General features: G+C 39.9%; 1 protein-coding gene across 1 annotated transcript; it reads right to left on the bottom strand.

Annotated features, from left to right (window-relative positions):
• Positions 1–323: 323 nt before the first annotated feature.
• On the bottom strand, positions 324–14,837 carry hlfa (HLF transcription factor, PAR bZIP family member a). Its single transcript, XM_037791764.1, has 4 exons — positions 14,708–14,837; positions 13,471–13,824; positions 5,190–5,404; positions 324–4,429 (listed from the first exon to the last, which is right to left on the bottom strand). The coding sequence occupies exons 1-4, from the start codon at positions 14,820–14,822 to the stop codon at positions 4,214–4,216; spliced, it is 900 nt and encodes a 299-aa protein (XP_037647692.1). The 5' UTR covers positions 14,823–14,837; the 3' UTR covers positions 324–4,213.
• Positions 14,838–16,130: the final 1,293 nt, after the last annotated feature.

Here is a 16,130-nt window from a genome sequence, read left to right as displayed (position 1 = left end):
TTTTAAGAAATACTGTCTTGTTATTTTATAGTACAGATCTGTATTTTTATTTACCAAAACCTAGTCAAATTCACAAAGACACCGTACAAAAAGGTTGCCTATATGAAACAAAGTCACAAATTTGCAAAATGTCTCCATTTAGATTATGAAATATCTGAAACTAGATTAGAATACTGCCAAGTTTGAATAATACTCGGTGCAACGGACACATGTTGGTCGATACTCAAAGAGATAGCCAGCTCTAGTGATAATTAGGCTTTCCATCATGATGTGTAATTTATAAAAAACTGCATGGATGAGCAGAGAAATGACACACAGCGGAAAAGAATTGGGATTTTTATTATAGACACTACAAATTACAGAGAGACGGAGAGGCTAAGGGCTGAAAAGCACACATAAAATGTCATGCATCCATTCCATGACAATCAAGACTGAATACACCTCTGTGTTGCATTTTTATACACTCTGAAACAGTCCGTTGGTGTTGCCATGAATACAATGGTTACAAGTCTGTTGCAATGTCCAAAATAAGAAATGAACAGAGTTTATCTGTGTATATAATATATAGATTTTTTTGATGCACTAAGAAGCCCTTCAGTGCAGATCTGAAGCTATCTGATTGGTGCTGTGATTAGAAGATTACATTGCTGAGAGACTGGGGAACAGTCAGTGTATTCAAGGCACTGGAATAGACTCAGAATTATGGTTAACGTTTCCGGGTGAGGTAGTGAAATCACTCGACAGTGAGGTACTTTTGGGATACACATGGATTAATTATTGGCTTTTTCCTATATTTATATATATATATATATATATATATATATATATATTTCTATAAGATTTCATAAAAAGATGCTCCACAGATTCAGGAAGCATCGTTCCAGTCGTCTCTACGAACCATGGTCACAATCGTCTGTGCGCAAGAACACTAAGACGATAGTTTGTTGGTTAGAAAAGAACCATTTTCCATCTCGCACACACCTTTGGATTAGATCAATAATGTTCAACCAAGTCTGGACTGGGATCTGATCAGTTTTATTGGGCCGATATTGGCTTTTGTTTGGGTTGTAAGGTTTTTAAATTCACCCTGAAAAGAACCAAATACTGATGCCTCAAAATTCAAAGGTGTCGGCAAAAAAATATGGAAGTCCAGGGATGTCACTATTAAAGTTATTTGCTCAAATTTAAATTTAATTTGCTGTTTGAGTGTGTATTATATATATGTCAAAAAGTATGTTCTTTTTTAATCTAACATTGAATGTGAAATAAAAAACAAAAAAAAAGTGAAGATTAAATTACAAACCATGTTTTTACATTTGATTTGTCCTGATTTTAGCTTATTTCTGATAAATAAAAACATATATTTTCTTTTTATTATACCTCTTTTGAAAAATCTGTCGGAGCAGTTTCCCTCCGGTTAAAGTCTTTGTGCTAAGCTAAGCTAATCGGCTGCTAACTGTAACTTCATATTAATACAAACTAGGGCTGTCACGATATCAGATTTTTTTAAACGATTATCGTGGCCAAAAGAATTCACGCTAACGATATTATCAAAACATCTATAGAAAAAAAAAAAGAAAAAGATAACAATGCTATCCGTCAAATTCATCTTTAACATAGTTTATTGTGTGTTTTGTCTCTTTTTTGGTAAATGAATTACACTCAAAATATGAGTGTAGGGAGGTGTATGTAACCATAACTGTATCTATAAAATGATTTAAGAGGTGCTGTATTGTTTGCACAATATTATCAAATGTGTATTATTATCATTTCATTTCTAAATATCACGGTTATCATCAATACCGGTATATCGTGACACCCCTAATGCACATGAGAATGGTTATAATCTTCTCATCAGCACAGTCAACAGTCAGCAACATAGCGAATAATAGAATAAAAATATCCCAAAATGTCAAACAATTTCTTTGGAGGATTTCATTTTAATATTTGCAGCCCTGGACTTCCATACAAAAATCAGAAATGTCAATATCAGCCCTCAAAAACATGAATCATCGCATCCTTGTCTTGGACTGATTGGCAAAAAGCAGCATGCAGCTCTACACTACAACACAACTAACGTTTTGGGGGGAAACTCCACTGTAAAAGCCTTCATTTAAGAAAAAATAAAGAAAGCTTCCCAGTGTCCATCACTCAGGTTCAGGGACATGCTAAAACTGCATTTACTGAAGGAACCAATCACACACAGAGCAGTAACCAGCTATAGATTTCCCTTCCTTCATAGTAACTTCAACCCGTCAAATCAGATCAGAAAGTAACGACTCACAAGCTGCGCAGTTTAAAAATAAAAAGCCTTGAAAAATTAAGAATATTCACCATTGTAAGAAAGAAAAGTGTGGACGACTCAAATGTCGGGGGAAGTTCACAACATTAAACATGATGATCAAACGTTCGTTTTCTTGTCGGATTTGATGGATTTTAAAAAGTGCCTAACTGTACATTCTCTCTTCCGGACTGTTTCCTCAGAGTTCAATGGGATTTATATGATATGGGAGCCTAAAGGTGGCGCCAACACAAGCAGGAGTGTTGTCATAATAATAATAATATTCATAGTGATAATGGTAATAATAATGCCCAGGAGGTTTGGGTGCTGCTGAATATCCACAAATCTCTGTAAAACTACCACATCCTAGTGAATATAGAATATCAAAATACCACTATATGCATTTGTCTTTGAGTTATATATTTGTATTCTTTAATAATATTCTGGATCTGTTGTGCTTTTAAAATACATAGTTCAGTAATGTATAGGAAAAATACTGTACAAAAAGAACAACTTATAGAATAGGTTTATATAAACATATCTCTTGTAACCAATATATCATCTCTGTTGTGAATCGTTTGGTCTGCAGTAAACAAATTGATTGGGTTAACCACAGTATTGGACAACACCATCCAACGTTTTTTTTTTTGTCAACATCTTTTACATTCATTCAGCCATCTTTAAAAAAAAAAAGAGGGCAAACATAGAGCTACAATGAGAAGACTACAGACATCTGTATTGATTTCTAAAATAAAAACACTCATATTTAAATCATGCTAAGTTTAACAGAAGCAGAAAATAATTATCAACAACTTTTGCAAAAAAAAGAAAGAAAAATAGCTTTTCGTTCCGTGAAAGAAAAATCATGCTTGAATCTGAAAATAAGGAGGAGGCTAAACGACAAGTAGTATTAATACTAACAATTATATCAACAGAATACATATATATATTTATATAAAAAAAAAACAATAATCTTTCCATCTGAGAAATAAAAGGTTGATAAATATGAGGCGGAGGAAATTTTTTGAGAGAGTGGAAACATTGCACCGGATCAGATTGTGAGACACGCATTAGTGCAGAGGTTATATATAAAGTTAGTTAAAATGCGATGCTGGGGTGGAGGGGGGGCAGGGAGGGGTGAAGAACATGTAGGTAGTCATGTCAGTTTAGTTCTGGACAGGAATTATTGCTCAGTGTCCGGGTCATGAAGAAAAAAAACAAAAACGTCACGATTGCACAGGAAAAAGTGTTTTTTTTATGTGCTATCTGAACGTTAAAAAAAGCGAGTTAGAGAAGCTGGAGTTGTGTTTGGAGGTTAAACAACTAAAAATACAACAAAGAAAAGAGTTTTCAAAAAGAAGATAATGTTGCTGATGGGAGAAAAAACAAACTCTTACACAAGATTGTGTGGGGTGAACGCAGGCTCTTGGACACGTCACATGTTATAAACACAGAAGAAGAAGAAGAAGAAGAAGAAGAAGAAAAAAGGGAAACAGGAAACAGTTTTTTAGTCCTGATCTCATGTATAAAATTGGTATGAAAGTGAACAACAAACAGCATGGCATCATTTCTCTAAAGTGGAAGGTAGCGGCGGGGTGGGGGGACTCAGCTGGTGGATTGGCTCATAACTCCTCACAGTACGTTAAAGTGGGAAGTATGCGTGTGTAAATACATATATGTATCTATGTATATATATTTAGTCGAACAATGTGTACAGAAAATAAAAGAAGGAACAGACAAATTGAAGCTTATGATAGAATCAAAATGACAGTTATAATACCAGAATCATACAGGTGTGTGTTGGTTGAGGAAGAGGAGGAGGAGGAGGAGGAGGAGGAAGAGGGGGCAGTGCCACCAAAAGAGACACATTGTCCTTCAAACTGGAGGAGAGGTGGGTTGTGGGAGTAGGGTGGGTGTGGTGGTTTTGGGGTTTCACAGGGGCCCGTGTCGGGCCTCGTATTTCGCCACAACGTTCTTGCAGCGACCCAGCTCCTTCCTTATATCTGCTACCTCCATGCGGAGAGCGTGGTTCTCCTTCTCCAGAAAGCTGGCCCGGATGGCGATCTGGTTCTCCTTCAGCCGCCGGGCGTCCCGTGACCTCTTGGCTGCCACGTTGTTCTTTCTGCGCCGGGCCCAGTACCTGTCGTCCTGGAGAGCAAAGAGCAAACGGGTCAGCACTGGAGCACAACAAACAAAAGGAGTGTATATAAAGATAAATACAGTCCTCCACAGTTTCTTTTATTTGTTCTGCCTCATCGACCCTGAGTCTGATGCTCGGTCCTGAGGTCTAATAATTCCCATGATGAATGCCTCCTCTTCACGACGTGAAGCTCTGCTGACCCCCACGCTGTCACTTTAGATTATGATCACCGCTAAATACGTTCACTGTTACACAGCAGACTCCAACCCACAGACCCTCTGATGAAAAGCTTGGAGCTTAATCTAAAAATAAAAAGGTAATTAATTTGTTTTATTGCTGCTGCAGCACGTCACAGAACATGATTCATCTGAACCTGAAGACACACTCACAATTCCTGCTAAATACAGTGCAACATGAATTAAATAACCGTGTTTGGACTCAAGCTGCTGTAAAGAAAGATTTTCTTCCTCCAGTATATTTACGGTCTTTAGGAATTTTAAATGTGAAAATAACTTTTCAAGCATTCACTCCGCTGAATTATAATCTTGTAAAAGGTGTAAAGCAGCATCTAAAAGGCCTTTACAGACCGGGGGCGTGACGAATAAACAACACAAAAACGAAACGTTTGACGAAGCAGCTTGTTCAGTCCATGGTCTTCCTCCCCTCAGGGTTTAACCTGCTTACATAACAACAGGCCCCCAACATCTGGGTGATCTAACCCCCCCCAGGTTAACACTGACAGACAGAGACGGAGCAGCAGCAGCTCACCTTCAGGTCTTCGGGGATGAAGATCTTGCGGGCTTTCTTGATCATGGGCTGCGGCTTCAGCTCCTCGGCGGAGAACTTGCGTTTCCTGGGGTCGAACATTTCCTGGCCGGGCACGCTGGACAGAGCCAGGTCCTGCGGGTCGGGCTCGTAGGCCATGGGCACCTGGATGGACTCTGGGTCGATGGGGCTGGGGGTGTCTCGGGCCGAGGGCAGGGCTGCAGGAGGGCAACAAAAAAAGAACACACATTAGCTGCCAGTTAGTGCAAAGAACCTATTCTCCTGAACAGAGGGTGTATTGAAAACCTTTAGAGAAGTCAGCAGGACCCCACTCTCATTTTGACTCTAATGGCACCAGTAAAGGTCAAGGTGGCACTTCTTTTGGGGGGTAATTGGTTATGCAACATCCTCCTCAGCAGCTCTTTTATGTGAAGCTGTTAAAGCTGGACAGAGGACACAGGAGGAGCGGTAACTGAAGAGAGCCTCTTGTGCTGAGCAGGAGGCCTCTCAGGAGGGAGCTGAATGCTGCCTTTCTTCCCTCTGAGCTCACATGTTTGTGCGTTCAAGGGCTGATCCATTCAGAGCTGGTATAAGCCTGAGTGTCGACGCAGATGTAAAGCAAGAGAACAGGTGACTAGTTTTCAAGAAAAAACATTGAATGTGAAGTATTTTGCCTCATCTGACCAGCAGGTGGTGCTATCACACAAGCTTTTAAAAAACACGGGTTCAAAATGTTAAAGTCTGCAGCTCCTGTCAGCTGATCTCAAACCAGCAGCTTCAGTGTCTTTAAACTCCTCAGTGAGCCCCTGCATGCGTTCACGCCTATCTTTCTGTTGCTCAAAGCTTCCTCTAATTGATCTGAAGCGGCGTGCCAACCGGCGGAGGGGTGATTCAGTTCATTTGCCGAGCCCAAATGGAAAAATCTCTCTGTGATTTATTACATTAGTACATTTTGTTTTGACACACGAACCACACCTGCATTCCCACCGCACCATACAACAACAGGGAATATGAGTGAAAGCAGCCGACATTGTCTGCCGTTACGCTGGGAGCTAGAACATCATGACCTACATTTGTGTACTAGTGAGCCTGTTGTGACAGCCAGTCAATGCCGCTGACCTTCAGTCAGAGTGAACAGGGTCAGACTGCCTCCGGCTGCAGTGCAGATTTGAGAAAGGGCCGTCAGATTCAGCTGCTCAGCTCTGGGTACAAATAAGCAGCAAACAGGAAGTCTGTGCTGTCTGTATATCAGGAGACACTGAGGAAGTGATGGGCTTCTTCATCACAGACACGCGAAAAAACTCAGCTGAGCGAGCGCCACTCACATTCCTCCGTTCACAACAAGCAAAACAAAAATGTTTGTGATTAAAACTTGATAATTATCTCCTCATGAAACTGAGCAGAAATGTGGAAAAAAATCCCCTGATGAAAACAAAACAACTAGAACAATATGTTTCAGATAATATGCCTCAATCAGACAAAACCATTACCTTTTTCACATTTTACTTAAAGACATATCAACAAGTGTTCCTATAAAAAACGCTTTTTTCATTTAACAACAAGTAGTGCCATACACAAACGTTACCTCAATAAGAGTCTAAAGATCAAAACGACCGATTAGTCGTCTAATCGACTAAGAGGGTACAGCCCTACTTTTTTTGGCCAACAACATATCGAGAAGTTATTAAAACTGTCATTGATTCATTTTCTGTCAATCAACTAACCAATTTATTATTTAAGCACTGAAGTTAACAAGACAACGGATGTGATCAGACATTAAGTGCCAATTTTGAGTGCTCGACGATTTGATTCTACGGTACCAAAAAAAACATCCTTATTTTTATTATCCATTAATCTGATGTTATTTTTTCTAGATTTATTGGTTAATTGTTTGGTCTATAAAATAGTGAAAGGTTTCCAGAACCCAAAGTGATGTTGTTAAATAGCTTGTTTTGCTTGACTGAACAGTCTGAAACACAACTATATATTTAAATTAGAGCTGTCAATCGATTTAAAATATGTTATCGCGATTAATCGCATGACTATCCATAGTTAACTGCAATTAAACGCGAATTAATGGCACATTTTTTATCTGTTCAAAATGTACCTTAAAAGGGAGATTTGTCAAGTATTTAATACTCGTATCACTCTGGCGTTAAAACAAAGCCCGCTACAAGCTCTGAAAGATCGCACAGCGGCCAGGCCCGTCGGATTTTTAAGAGGTTTATTTAAAATCGCAAGTTGCGTTAATGCGTTAAAGAAATTAGTGGTGTTAAAAATTTATTTGCGTTAACGCATTATCGCGTTAACTTTGAGAGCCCTAATTTAAAGTAAAACTCTATAAAACCTGGAAAAAAGCTTTACATCTTGACATTTGAGAAGAATGTTGGTATTTTTGCTTGAGCAATTATTTAAATAACTAACAATCGGTAATCAAAATTGTTGCAAATACATTTTCTGTGTTTCACCTAATAGTTTAATCAACTAGTTGCTTCACTGTATAGAGGTTAAACACCTATAGCCCTACACACAACAAACATAATGATTTTTCTACCATCAGAGTTCCTGACCTCCTCCCAGCCTTCAGAAACTGAGCAAGCTACTTACTAACTAAAACTAGACGCTGCCTCAAACAATCTGTCAGGCCTGAAATAGCCAGCGTCGCCCTAATCACCTTTACGAGTCATTTTCATCTCCTAATTAGCAGAGTTAAAACACAGCCGCGTGGTCATGGGCTAAAAGTAGACGTTTCATGCCGGTTCATTAACCTGTAATGTCCTCAACTAATGTTGGACACATTCCAGGGGAGAGGAGGGGAGACGATTCACAAAACGGTCCCCTCCCTCCTCCTGAACAGGACATCTAAAATTAACAAGCCAGGAAAAGGTAGTCCTGAGCTGACCTACTAAGAGCTGTGAGAAAACTAAAATAACTTCAATACCTGTGGAACTGGTTTGAATGTGACAGTATATACCGCTGGCTGCAGGTTGGTGTCACGCTAGATGATCATATCAGAGTCTCTGGGAGTGTTACTGTGTAGCTGTGTGGGCGGTAATGTACAATTAGTGATAAACTGTGCAGGGACAGAGCTGCTGAACTCTGACCTGCGTGTAACATGAGAACAACAACTCACACAACAGCACTACTTTAAATCTTGTGTTTACCAGAGATGTGCTCATACGTTTCTTGGAAATATGTTATTCAGCATGCTTCATCATTTTATCCTGTTAGACATTTGTGTGAAACTGTCATAATTAGCATATGTATTTTTGAGTTATGGCCCAAATCGTGTTTTATGAGGTCATAGTGACCTTGACCCTTTGACCATCAAAACCTAATTAGTTCATCATTTAGTCCAAGTGGACGTTTGTGCCAAATATTTTGCCGTTTAGTCCCAAACAATTTCACAATTTTTGCTTTTTCCGTCCATCAGAAGGTCAAACTGGCTCACATGACCACGTAAGTGATATTCTATATTTTTCTTATTGTCAACAAACACCAAAACCAACAATGAATGTATCCTCTAACAAGTATTGTGTGTGCATCAAAGCCTGATATCTCCTCTTCCTCTGAGCCATAGACCTCCACTAAAAAACACATCAATGAACCTCACTGTGTCACTGGGTGACATGTTCCTTCATTACCATGAACACACACTCTGTAGTTTACTTAGAATCAATCCCACATACACCATCCTGCTGTCACACATACTCAATCGATTAGTCGACAAAAATCGTAGGAGTGTAGGGCTGCAACTAACGATTATTTTCATTGTCCATTAATTGGTCGATTAATTAATCTATTATCAAAATAGTTGGCGATTAATTTAAAAGTTGACAACTAATCGTTGCAGCTCTAGTTAATCGATTTCACAACAAACAATTCCCCTATAATAATAATAATAATTCCTGCAGGTCACTCATGCAGCACATGCTGATCCTGTCTGCAGACCACATGACAAGACATCTGAGAAGAAAGCTACTCAGTTTGCAAGAAACTGGGCCAGACGGAAAATATGCTCCCACAACAGTGGGAAAGATACACATTTAAACTTTTCAGTATTAGTGTAATTTGCTGCTTCAACAGCCGTCTCTGACACACTCAATTATGTATGAACTCCGCATTTAGCTCCTCAAAATGTGCTGATTCTCACTGAGCCACCTTTCCTTGACAAACACATTGGAATGCACCACAACACGCCCTTCGACCCCTCCTACATCTGACTTCCCCCTTTGGCCCCTGCCAACAGAGCACAGGGGTCCATCTCCTGGACCGACCCTGAAACAAGACCCTCAACCGACGTCTACAGGCCGTTCAGACGGAGAAAACACCGTTCAGTTGTTCGTTCGTTGTGATAACAACGTTATCGGCTGCCCTGCTGTATTGCTTACAAGCAGGCACAGAGGGATTGTGGCTGTTGTTGTGGGTGGTGTGGTGAGGTGAAGTGGCTGGTTGGACAAGACGAGGCTCGGCGAGCTGGAACAACATTGCGCGCACGTGACAAAAGCACACCAGAGTCCATGTGATCTCTACAGGGTACAGCCTGTGCCTTGGCTCCGAGTCCAGGCTGTGTCGGAGCCGAGCCCGGCGAGGGAGGGAGAGGAAGACTGGACGGGAAGTGGAGGGTGTTAGAAGGGAGAGAGAGAGAGAGAGAGGAGAGGGGAGGGTGAAAGAGAGAGAGAGAGAGAGAGAGGGAGGGAGGGAGGTTCATGCCGTGACAAGCTCCTGTTTGCAGCTCAGTGCTGCACACGGCGCCTGCATGTGTCTGTCACATGGCCCGGCACGCTGCAGGAAACCCCAGCCGCCTTCACGTGAGAGGTAAATGTGAAGATGCAGACAGAGATAGACCAAAACACACACACACACACACACACACACACACACACTCTGAAGTACGCACCGGAGTATAGTGTCCTGTAGAGATGCTGGAGCATCCATTTATATCTATAAATCAATCTTAGCTTCGTCTGTACACCTTCTTAGTTGCAGGAAAATAAAGGTATATTAGTGAAAACATCACGTTTAGGACTGAAACTAATGACTGTTTTCATTGTCCATTAATCGGTCGATTATTTCCTTGATTGATCGATTGTTGTTTTGGTCTATAAAATGTCAGGAAATTGGAGAAAAATGTCGATCGGTGTTTCCCAAAGCCCAAGATGACGTGCTCAAATGTCTTGTTTTGTCCACAACTCAAAGATATTCAGTTTACTGTCATAGAGGAGGAAAGAAACCAGGAAATATTCACATTTAAGAAGCTGAATCAGAGAATTATTATAATTTTTTTCTTAAAAAAATGACTCAAACCAATTAATTGATTACCAAAAATAGTTGGCAATTAATTTAATAGTTGACAACTAATTGATTAATCGATGCAGCTCAACTCGATCTAGTTATGTTACACGCAGTTCCATGTAGTGGTATAAGAAAATATCCAGAAATATCAAGCGTCATGATATTATTTTTTGTGATACTGTATCGATTCTTAAAAATACAATCGATTTTCAATTAATAGTTCATGTGCAAAGATGAACTCAGTCAATACTTTATTTCATTTGCAAAGAGATGCGCCCTCTCAGTGCATGGGCCCTCTCAAAGTAGTGCTGTGATGTTGGATGTTACAGGTACTGTGATACATGCAAATACTGATTCCGTAAAAAATGTAAACTTTCCATTACTCAGATTTCATATGGTGGTGTGTTATTTATAATATGACAATTTTCCTAAAAGCAGATTTAAAAAAAACAAATCACAATATATCGCAGTATATTGAATTGTAACCTCTGTATCGTAATACGTATCGTATCACCAGATTCTTGCCAATACACAGCCCCATTACCATGAGGGGGTTTTAGAGGAGAAGACATGAAATAATGATGAATTTTCTGCAAATATAACTCAATTTTGCTGCACTCAAGGTTGATTTCCTTATAAACTAGGGCAACATGACTAGCGCTCAAACAATTAGTGTATTCATCAAATTCAATAAAATATTTGTAATTTATAAGTAATTGTTAAGTAAATATATTAAACATCGTCAGTCTGCATATGCTGCTTTCCTCTGATTTATATTTTTGTAAAACGTATTAACTTTGGGTTTTGGACTGTTGACATCACCTTGGGCTCTGGGAAGCTGTTATTCACTATTCGTATTTTACATTTTATAGATGAAACAATTAATAATTTAATAAAAAAATAATAGTAGATATTGAGCTCAAGGTTACCTATTTTTTATGCTTGTAAATTGTTTGTCACAATATTCTGTTTATATTCCGTACAATATTTATTTATTTATTTTTTACATTTGCCTTTACATTCTATTCTGATTATTTATTTATATATTTAAACCTCTGTGAATCCCCTTTGTTCAACATGCATCATTTTAAATGTGCTCTATGAATACATTTAATTAATTAATTACAGTCTGACCAATTTAATTATATTCTGGTTTTCTTTCCTTGACTGCTGGTTGTTGTAGTTTTTCTCACTTTAATTGAACAAAATTCAGAGAATTTATTTATTGAAATTTTTGAGTAAGGCATTCATAATGTCACTAATGTGATAAATAATATTGTCTTGCCCTTTTACAAACAAAGATTGATGTCATATGACACATATTTACTACATTACAGTGAAGGTAAACATAGTGTTTAATATACTTCATCAAGGTTTATTCCTTCCTCATCTTTAAACTATAACACACTGAGAGGGAGCGTTTGTGAGGCAGCAAACATCACGCCAACATTTGGCACAACTGGTCCCGACACAGCTGTTATGATTGGACCGTTTGTGTCCTGTGGCTCCTTCACTACGGGAAGTTAATGTACGATTCCCTCCAGAAACAAACAAGCAGGACAGGATGCCTTCATTAGAGCTGCAACGATTAATCGATTAGTTATCAACTATTGAATTAATCGCCAGCTATTTTGATAATCAATTAATTGGTTTGAGTAAAAAGTCTAAAAGACAAATGAGCGGTGATTAATCATTCATCCTCCGTTATCATCCAAACTATTGAGTCTTTAATCATCAGCGGGATCAATACACAACTGCACGGGCAGTTTAATCTGCATTTAACTGATTCTAGGTGGTGTGATTTAAATATATGTCCAATAACACACTCATTCACTCTTCAGTGGAACAATACGTGTTGCTTTACATCAGGAGTCCACCTCTTCAGCGTTCTCATGTAAAACACATATAAACAGAGCATTTACACCATCACGCTCCAAACACGCCGACTGTTTGTCTGCCACATAACATCACATCTTCTACCAGGGAAGATCACATGTGTTACGTTTGTTATTTAAACACTAACCGTCCTCTGTTTATGTTTTTACAGTGAGGTTTCGGCCCTTTAAATGATTCAACTCGCTCTGGTGAACTGAAAACCCCAAATTGTGTCTTCACACAAACTCACCGTTTAACACTTCAGTCTAAATACCACCTGCCTACTTAATGTCAGCTCATTACAATAATAAGATTCTCCTTTACTAAAGAGCTCCATTTGATCACTGAAACACTGGAAACCAATAGACATACGTAATGAAATGATAATATTTACCTGACCCTATGTAGACCCTGAGAGTGTCACTTAATAGCGTCTTAAAAAACGCCTTAAAAATTCATGAAAAATTGAATCTCATTGAGTCTACACTGTGGGACAAAGGCTGACTGACGCAAGCAGCTTTTAATCAGTAATCGCCAAACCCTGCAGGGAGCTCTTGGGAATGAAAATGAATACTGAAACCCACTCTTACAGAGGAAAAACTCACAATACACCGTTATAACCACGGCACACAAAACTCATGGCAGACAAAGTCGGTGCAGACAGAGAGAGCCTTTTCTGACAATCAGAGCTTTGGGAATTATACGGATGGACTTGAGCCAGTTTAGGCGGTACTCTGGGACTCCAAAGTCCAGTTTCAGGGCTGTAAATCAGAGCTTAAGCATGTCAGTGTGTATCTAACCTGTGGTCAAAAGCTCTAACTAGGTGAAGCTAAAACAGCAGGAGCTAAATGAGAAACAGAAATGAATCAGCGCTCAGATGCGATGATGCCTTAAAAGACACAAATCACAAGAACCACAAGAGCGCTCTTGGCATCTGTGGGCTGGCGGTGGATGTGTGTGTGTGTGTGTGTGTGTGTAGCAGGTGAGCAAAGAGCATCAAAGCCTTCTAGAGCCTCCCCTGTGTGAACAAACGTGTGCACCCACTGAGTCACACTCTTGCGTGTAGGTGAGGTTTCAGGTGCACACATCAGGTGCCGCCGCATGTGACTCCTACCTGCTGTGCTGGGGCTGCGGAGGCAAGTCTGAGGCGCCATGCCCGTGTGAAGCGAGGTGGTGGCGCGGCTGCTGAGGTCCACCACGGTGGGTGTAGGCGTGGCGGGCGGGGCGGGCGGTGGGGCCTGGGCCGGCTGCGCTGCCTGCTGGGCCTGGTCGCCCTGGGCTGTGTTGGCGGGGATGCCGTTCTCTGACAGGAACTCCTCCAGGTCCATGTACTCCAGCTGAAAGTTGTCGCCATCGTAGGGCAGCGTCTTGTCCCAGAGGGTCGGACCCAGGAAGGCCGACTGCGGGTGGCTGCCCGTGCTGCTCTCATCGTCCAGCTTCTTCTCTTTCTCCTGGTCTTTCCCAAATCCTGCAGAATGTTTTACACAAAGTCATTTCATTGTTTCATAGCAGCGAGGAGGATCACGGGTCACTGCATGGGTTTAAATAGAAATAGAAAGTATGACTGGGATTTAAAAATGGTCCGTTCAACCAATAAACCAGAGGGAACAAATAATAATAATAATTGGGAAATTTCAATTATCTCTGGAAACTATTTTCTACCATAATGAAAGTTTGTCAAAGCATGTTGTTGTGTTGTTTTTTCAATGTTCTGACCTCCACCAACTAAATTAAGTTAATTCAATTAAAATAATTGTATTGTGGCGGTGGCAGAAACCATTAAAAAAAGAAATAGACAAATAAAACCATCTGCATGACTAATTGAGAATGTTTTTATTTGGGTGAACCAACCCTTTTAAGATTAAAATCTCCACTCATGTTCAGGTAATGTTATGACACTCAATACATTCAACAACACAAACAGTATGTGTGTGTAATGCAAACATCCACAACAGCTGCAGCACAGAAAAGACGCCCTCTATCGACAGCTTGTGGTATCACTAATATTAATCCCACTGAGGACAAGGGGGTTTAAAGGTTAAAGACAAGCTGCAGCCACAATAACAACAACAACATGCAAACCGGACTGTATTATGCTAATTTGGACAATAAATACAAAACTAAACCAGCGTTAAACCAGCTTGAGCTGAAGTTTTCTCGTCAACCTGTCAGTCAACAAAACATTCAGCCGAGACATCAACATTCTATTTTACATATCTCTGCTAATAACATTACATTGTTTATTTTACGACAAAGATCGTAGAATGTTAAGAGGCGTCACTCCTCACATGAATTTTTTGCACCTGTGTGCGTAACTGCGTTTAATCTGTCAAACATGTCTAAAGACGTACCTTCATCGTGATGGAAAGGCAGCTTCAGCGGGTTTTCCAGCAGGGATTTCAGCACGCCGTGAGTCGGCGGCAGGAAAGTTGGGTTTATGGGAAGAGGTCTGGCCATTTTCTCCATTATGTCTTGAAGGGCAAATTGGAGAACAAAGCTCGCAAAGACAGGTACTTTAATTTCCACCCTCCAATTAAAAGAGACGCGACCGTTCTCTCGCGCTTATCCGGAGCTCCTCGGAGGGAAGAAGACGGGACTCCGCGCAGCAGCAGGACGGAGGAGAGGCTGTGCTGCCTGTAGACGGAGCTGGCTGGCAAATAGCTGGAGGAGGAGAGAGAGAGAGAGGAGGGCGGGGGGGAGAGGAGATTTGACGGTGGAGAGAGGACTCTCTCTACACTTCTCCATCCATGTGCGGAGAGACGGACAACGGTGACGTCAAAGCAGCGAGAGGGCGGAGAGACGCTCCTCGGAGGCGCGTTCAGTTGGAGTGGGAATAAACAAACTTCCATAGCTCTGAGGGGCAAACTTGGAATATGCTGCCTTCAGGGACAGTCAGAAAGTATTTACATACAAACAAGACTAAATATTAAGGGCTGTCAATCACACCTACTAGACCTCTAAGGTCTCTGGGAAAAAAATCTATTAGTAGTACCCAAGGTCAGAAGGAAACAAGGTGAGGCTGCTTTTAGCTGCTATGCTGCTCAACTGTGGAACAAACTTCCAGATGAGATCAAAGATGCACCAACAGTGGCCTCTTTTAAATCTAGACTCAAGACCAAACTGTTCTTTAGATGCTTTTCTTAATTGATCAAATACTACACTTTACTGTCTTTTGATTGTTTTTTATTAAAAATGTAATAGCAATATTGTCATATTATAACATAGATGCACCTTTTTGTACCATTTTCTTTCATTGCTAATGATAAATAACATAATTTGTTTCTATGCACTAATGTTGGCAGGTACAAAGTACCTTTTTAAATGGAAATAACTGCAAACTTCCCTCTAACTAAGCTTTATTATCTGTTGTTTTTTATGATTATTGTAAATGTTAATTGTGTAGTTTTGCTGTTTCTGTTCTTGAATCTGAATGTTTCTTGTTCTCAGGTCTCTGGGAGATCCTAATCTCCACAAGACTGACTGATTAAATAAAGATTATATAAATAAATGTCATATTTTAACATACATGCACCTTTTTGCACTGTTGTCTTTCATTGTCTATAATTAATAATATAATTTGTTTGTATGCACAATCAGTTGTTGGCAGAACTGTTTTCAAGTACTGTGCACCTTTTGAATAATAATAAAGATAAATGATAATAAAGCTTTATTATCTGTTGTTTTTTATGATTCTTATTACCATTTTTAATTCCTCGTTCATTGTGTAGTTTTGTTGTTTCTGTTCTTGAATCTGTTTCTTGTTCTCAGGTCCAT

The sequence above is a fragment of the Sebastes umbrosus genome, chromosome 14 (genome assembly GCF_015220745.1).
Source record: "Sebastes umbrosus isolate fSebUmb1 chromosome 14, fSebUmb1.pri, whole genome shotgun sequence".
NCBI lineage: Eukaryota > Metazoa > Chordata > Actinopteri > Perciformes > Sebastidae > Sebastes > Sebastes umbrosus.
Note: the sequence above shows the minus strand (reverse complement) of the source record. Positions and strands in the feature narration are given on the sequence as shown.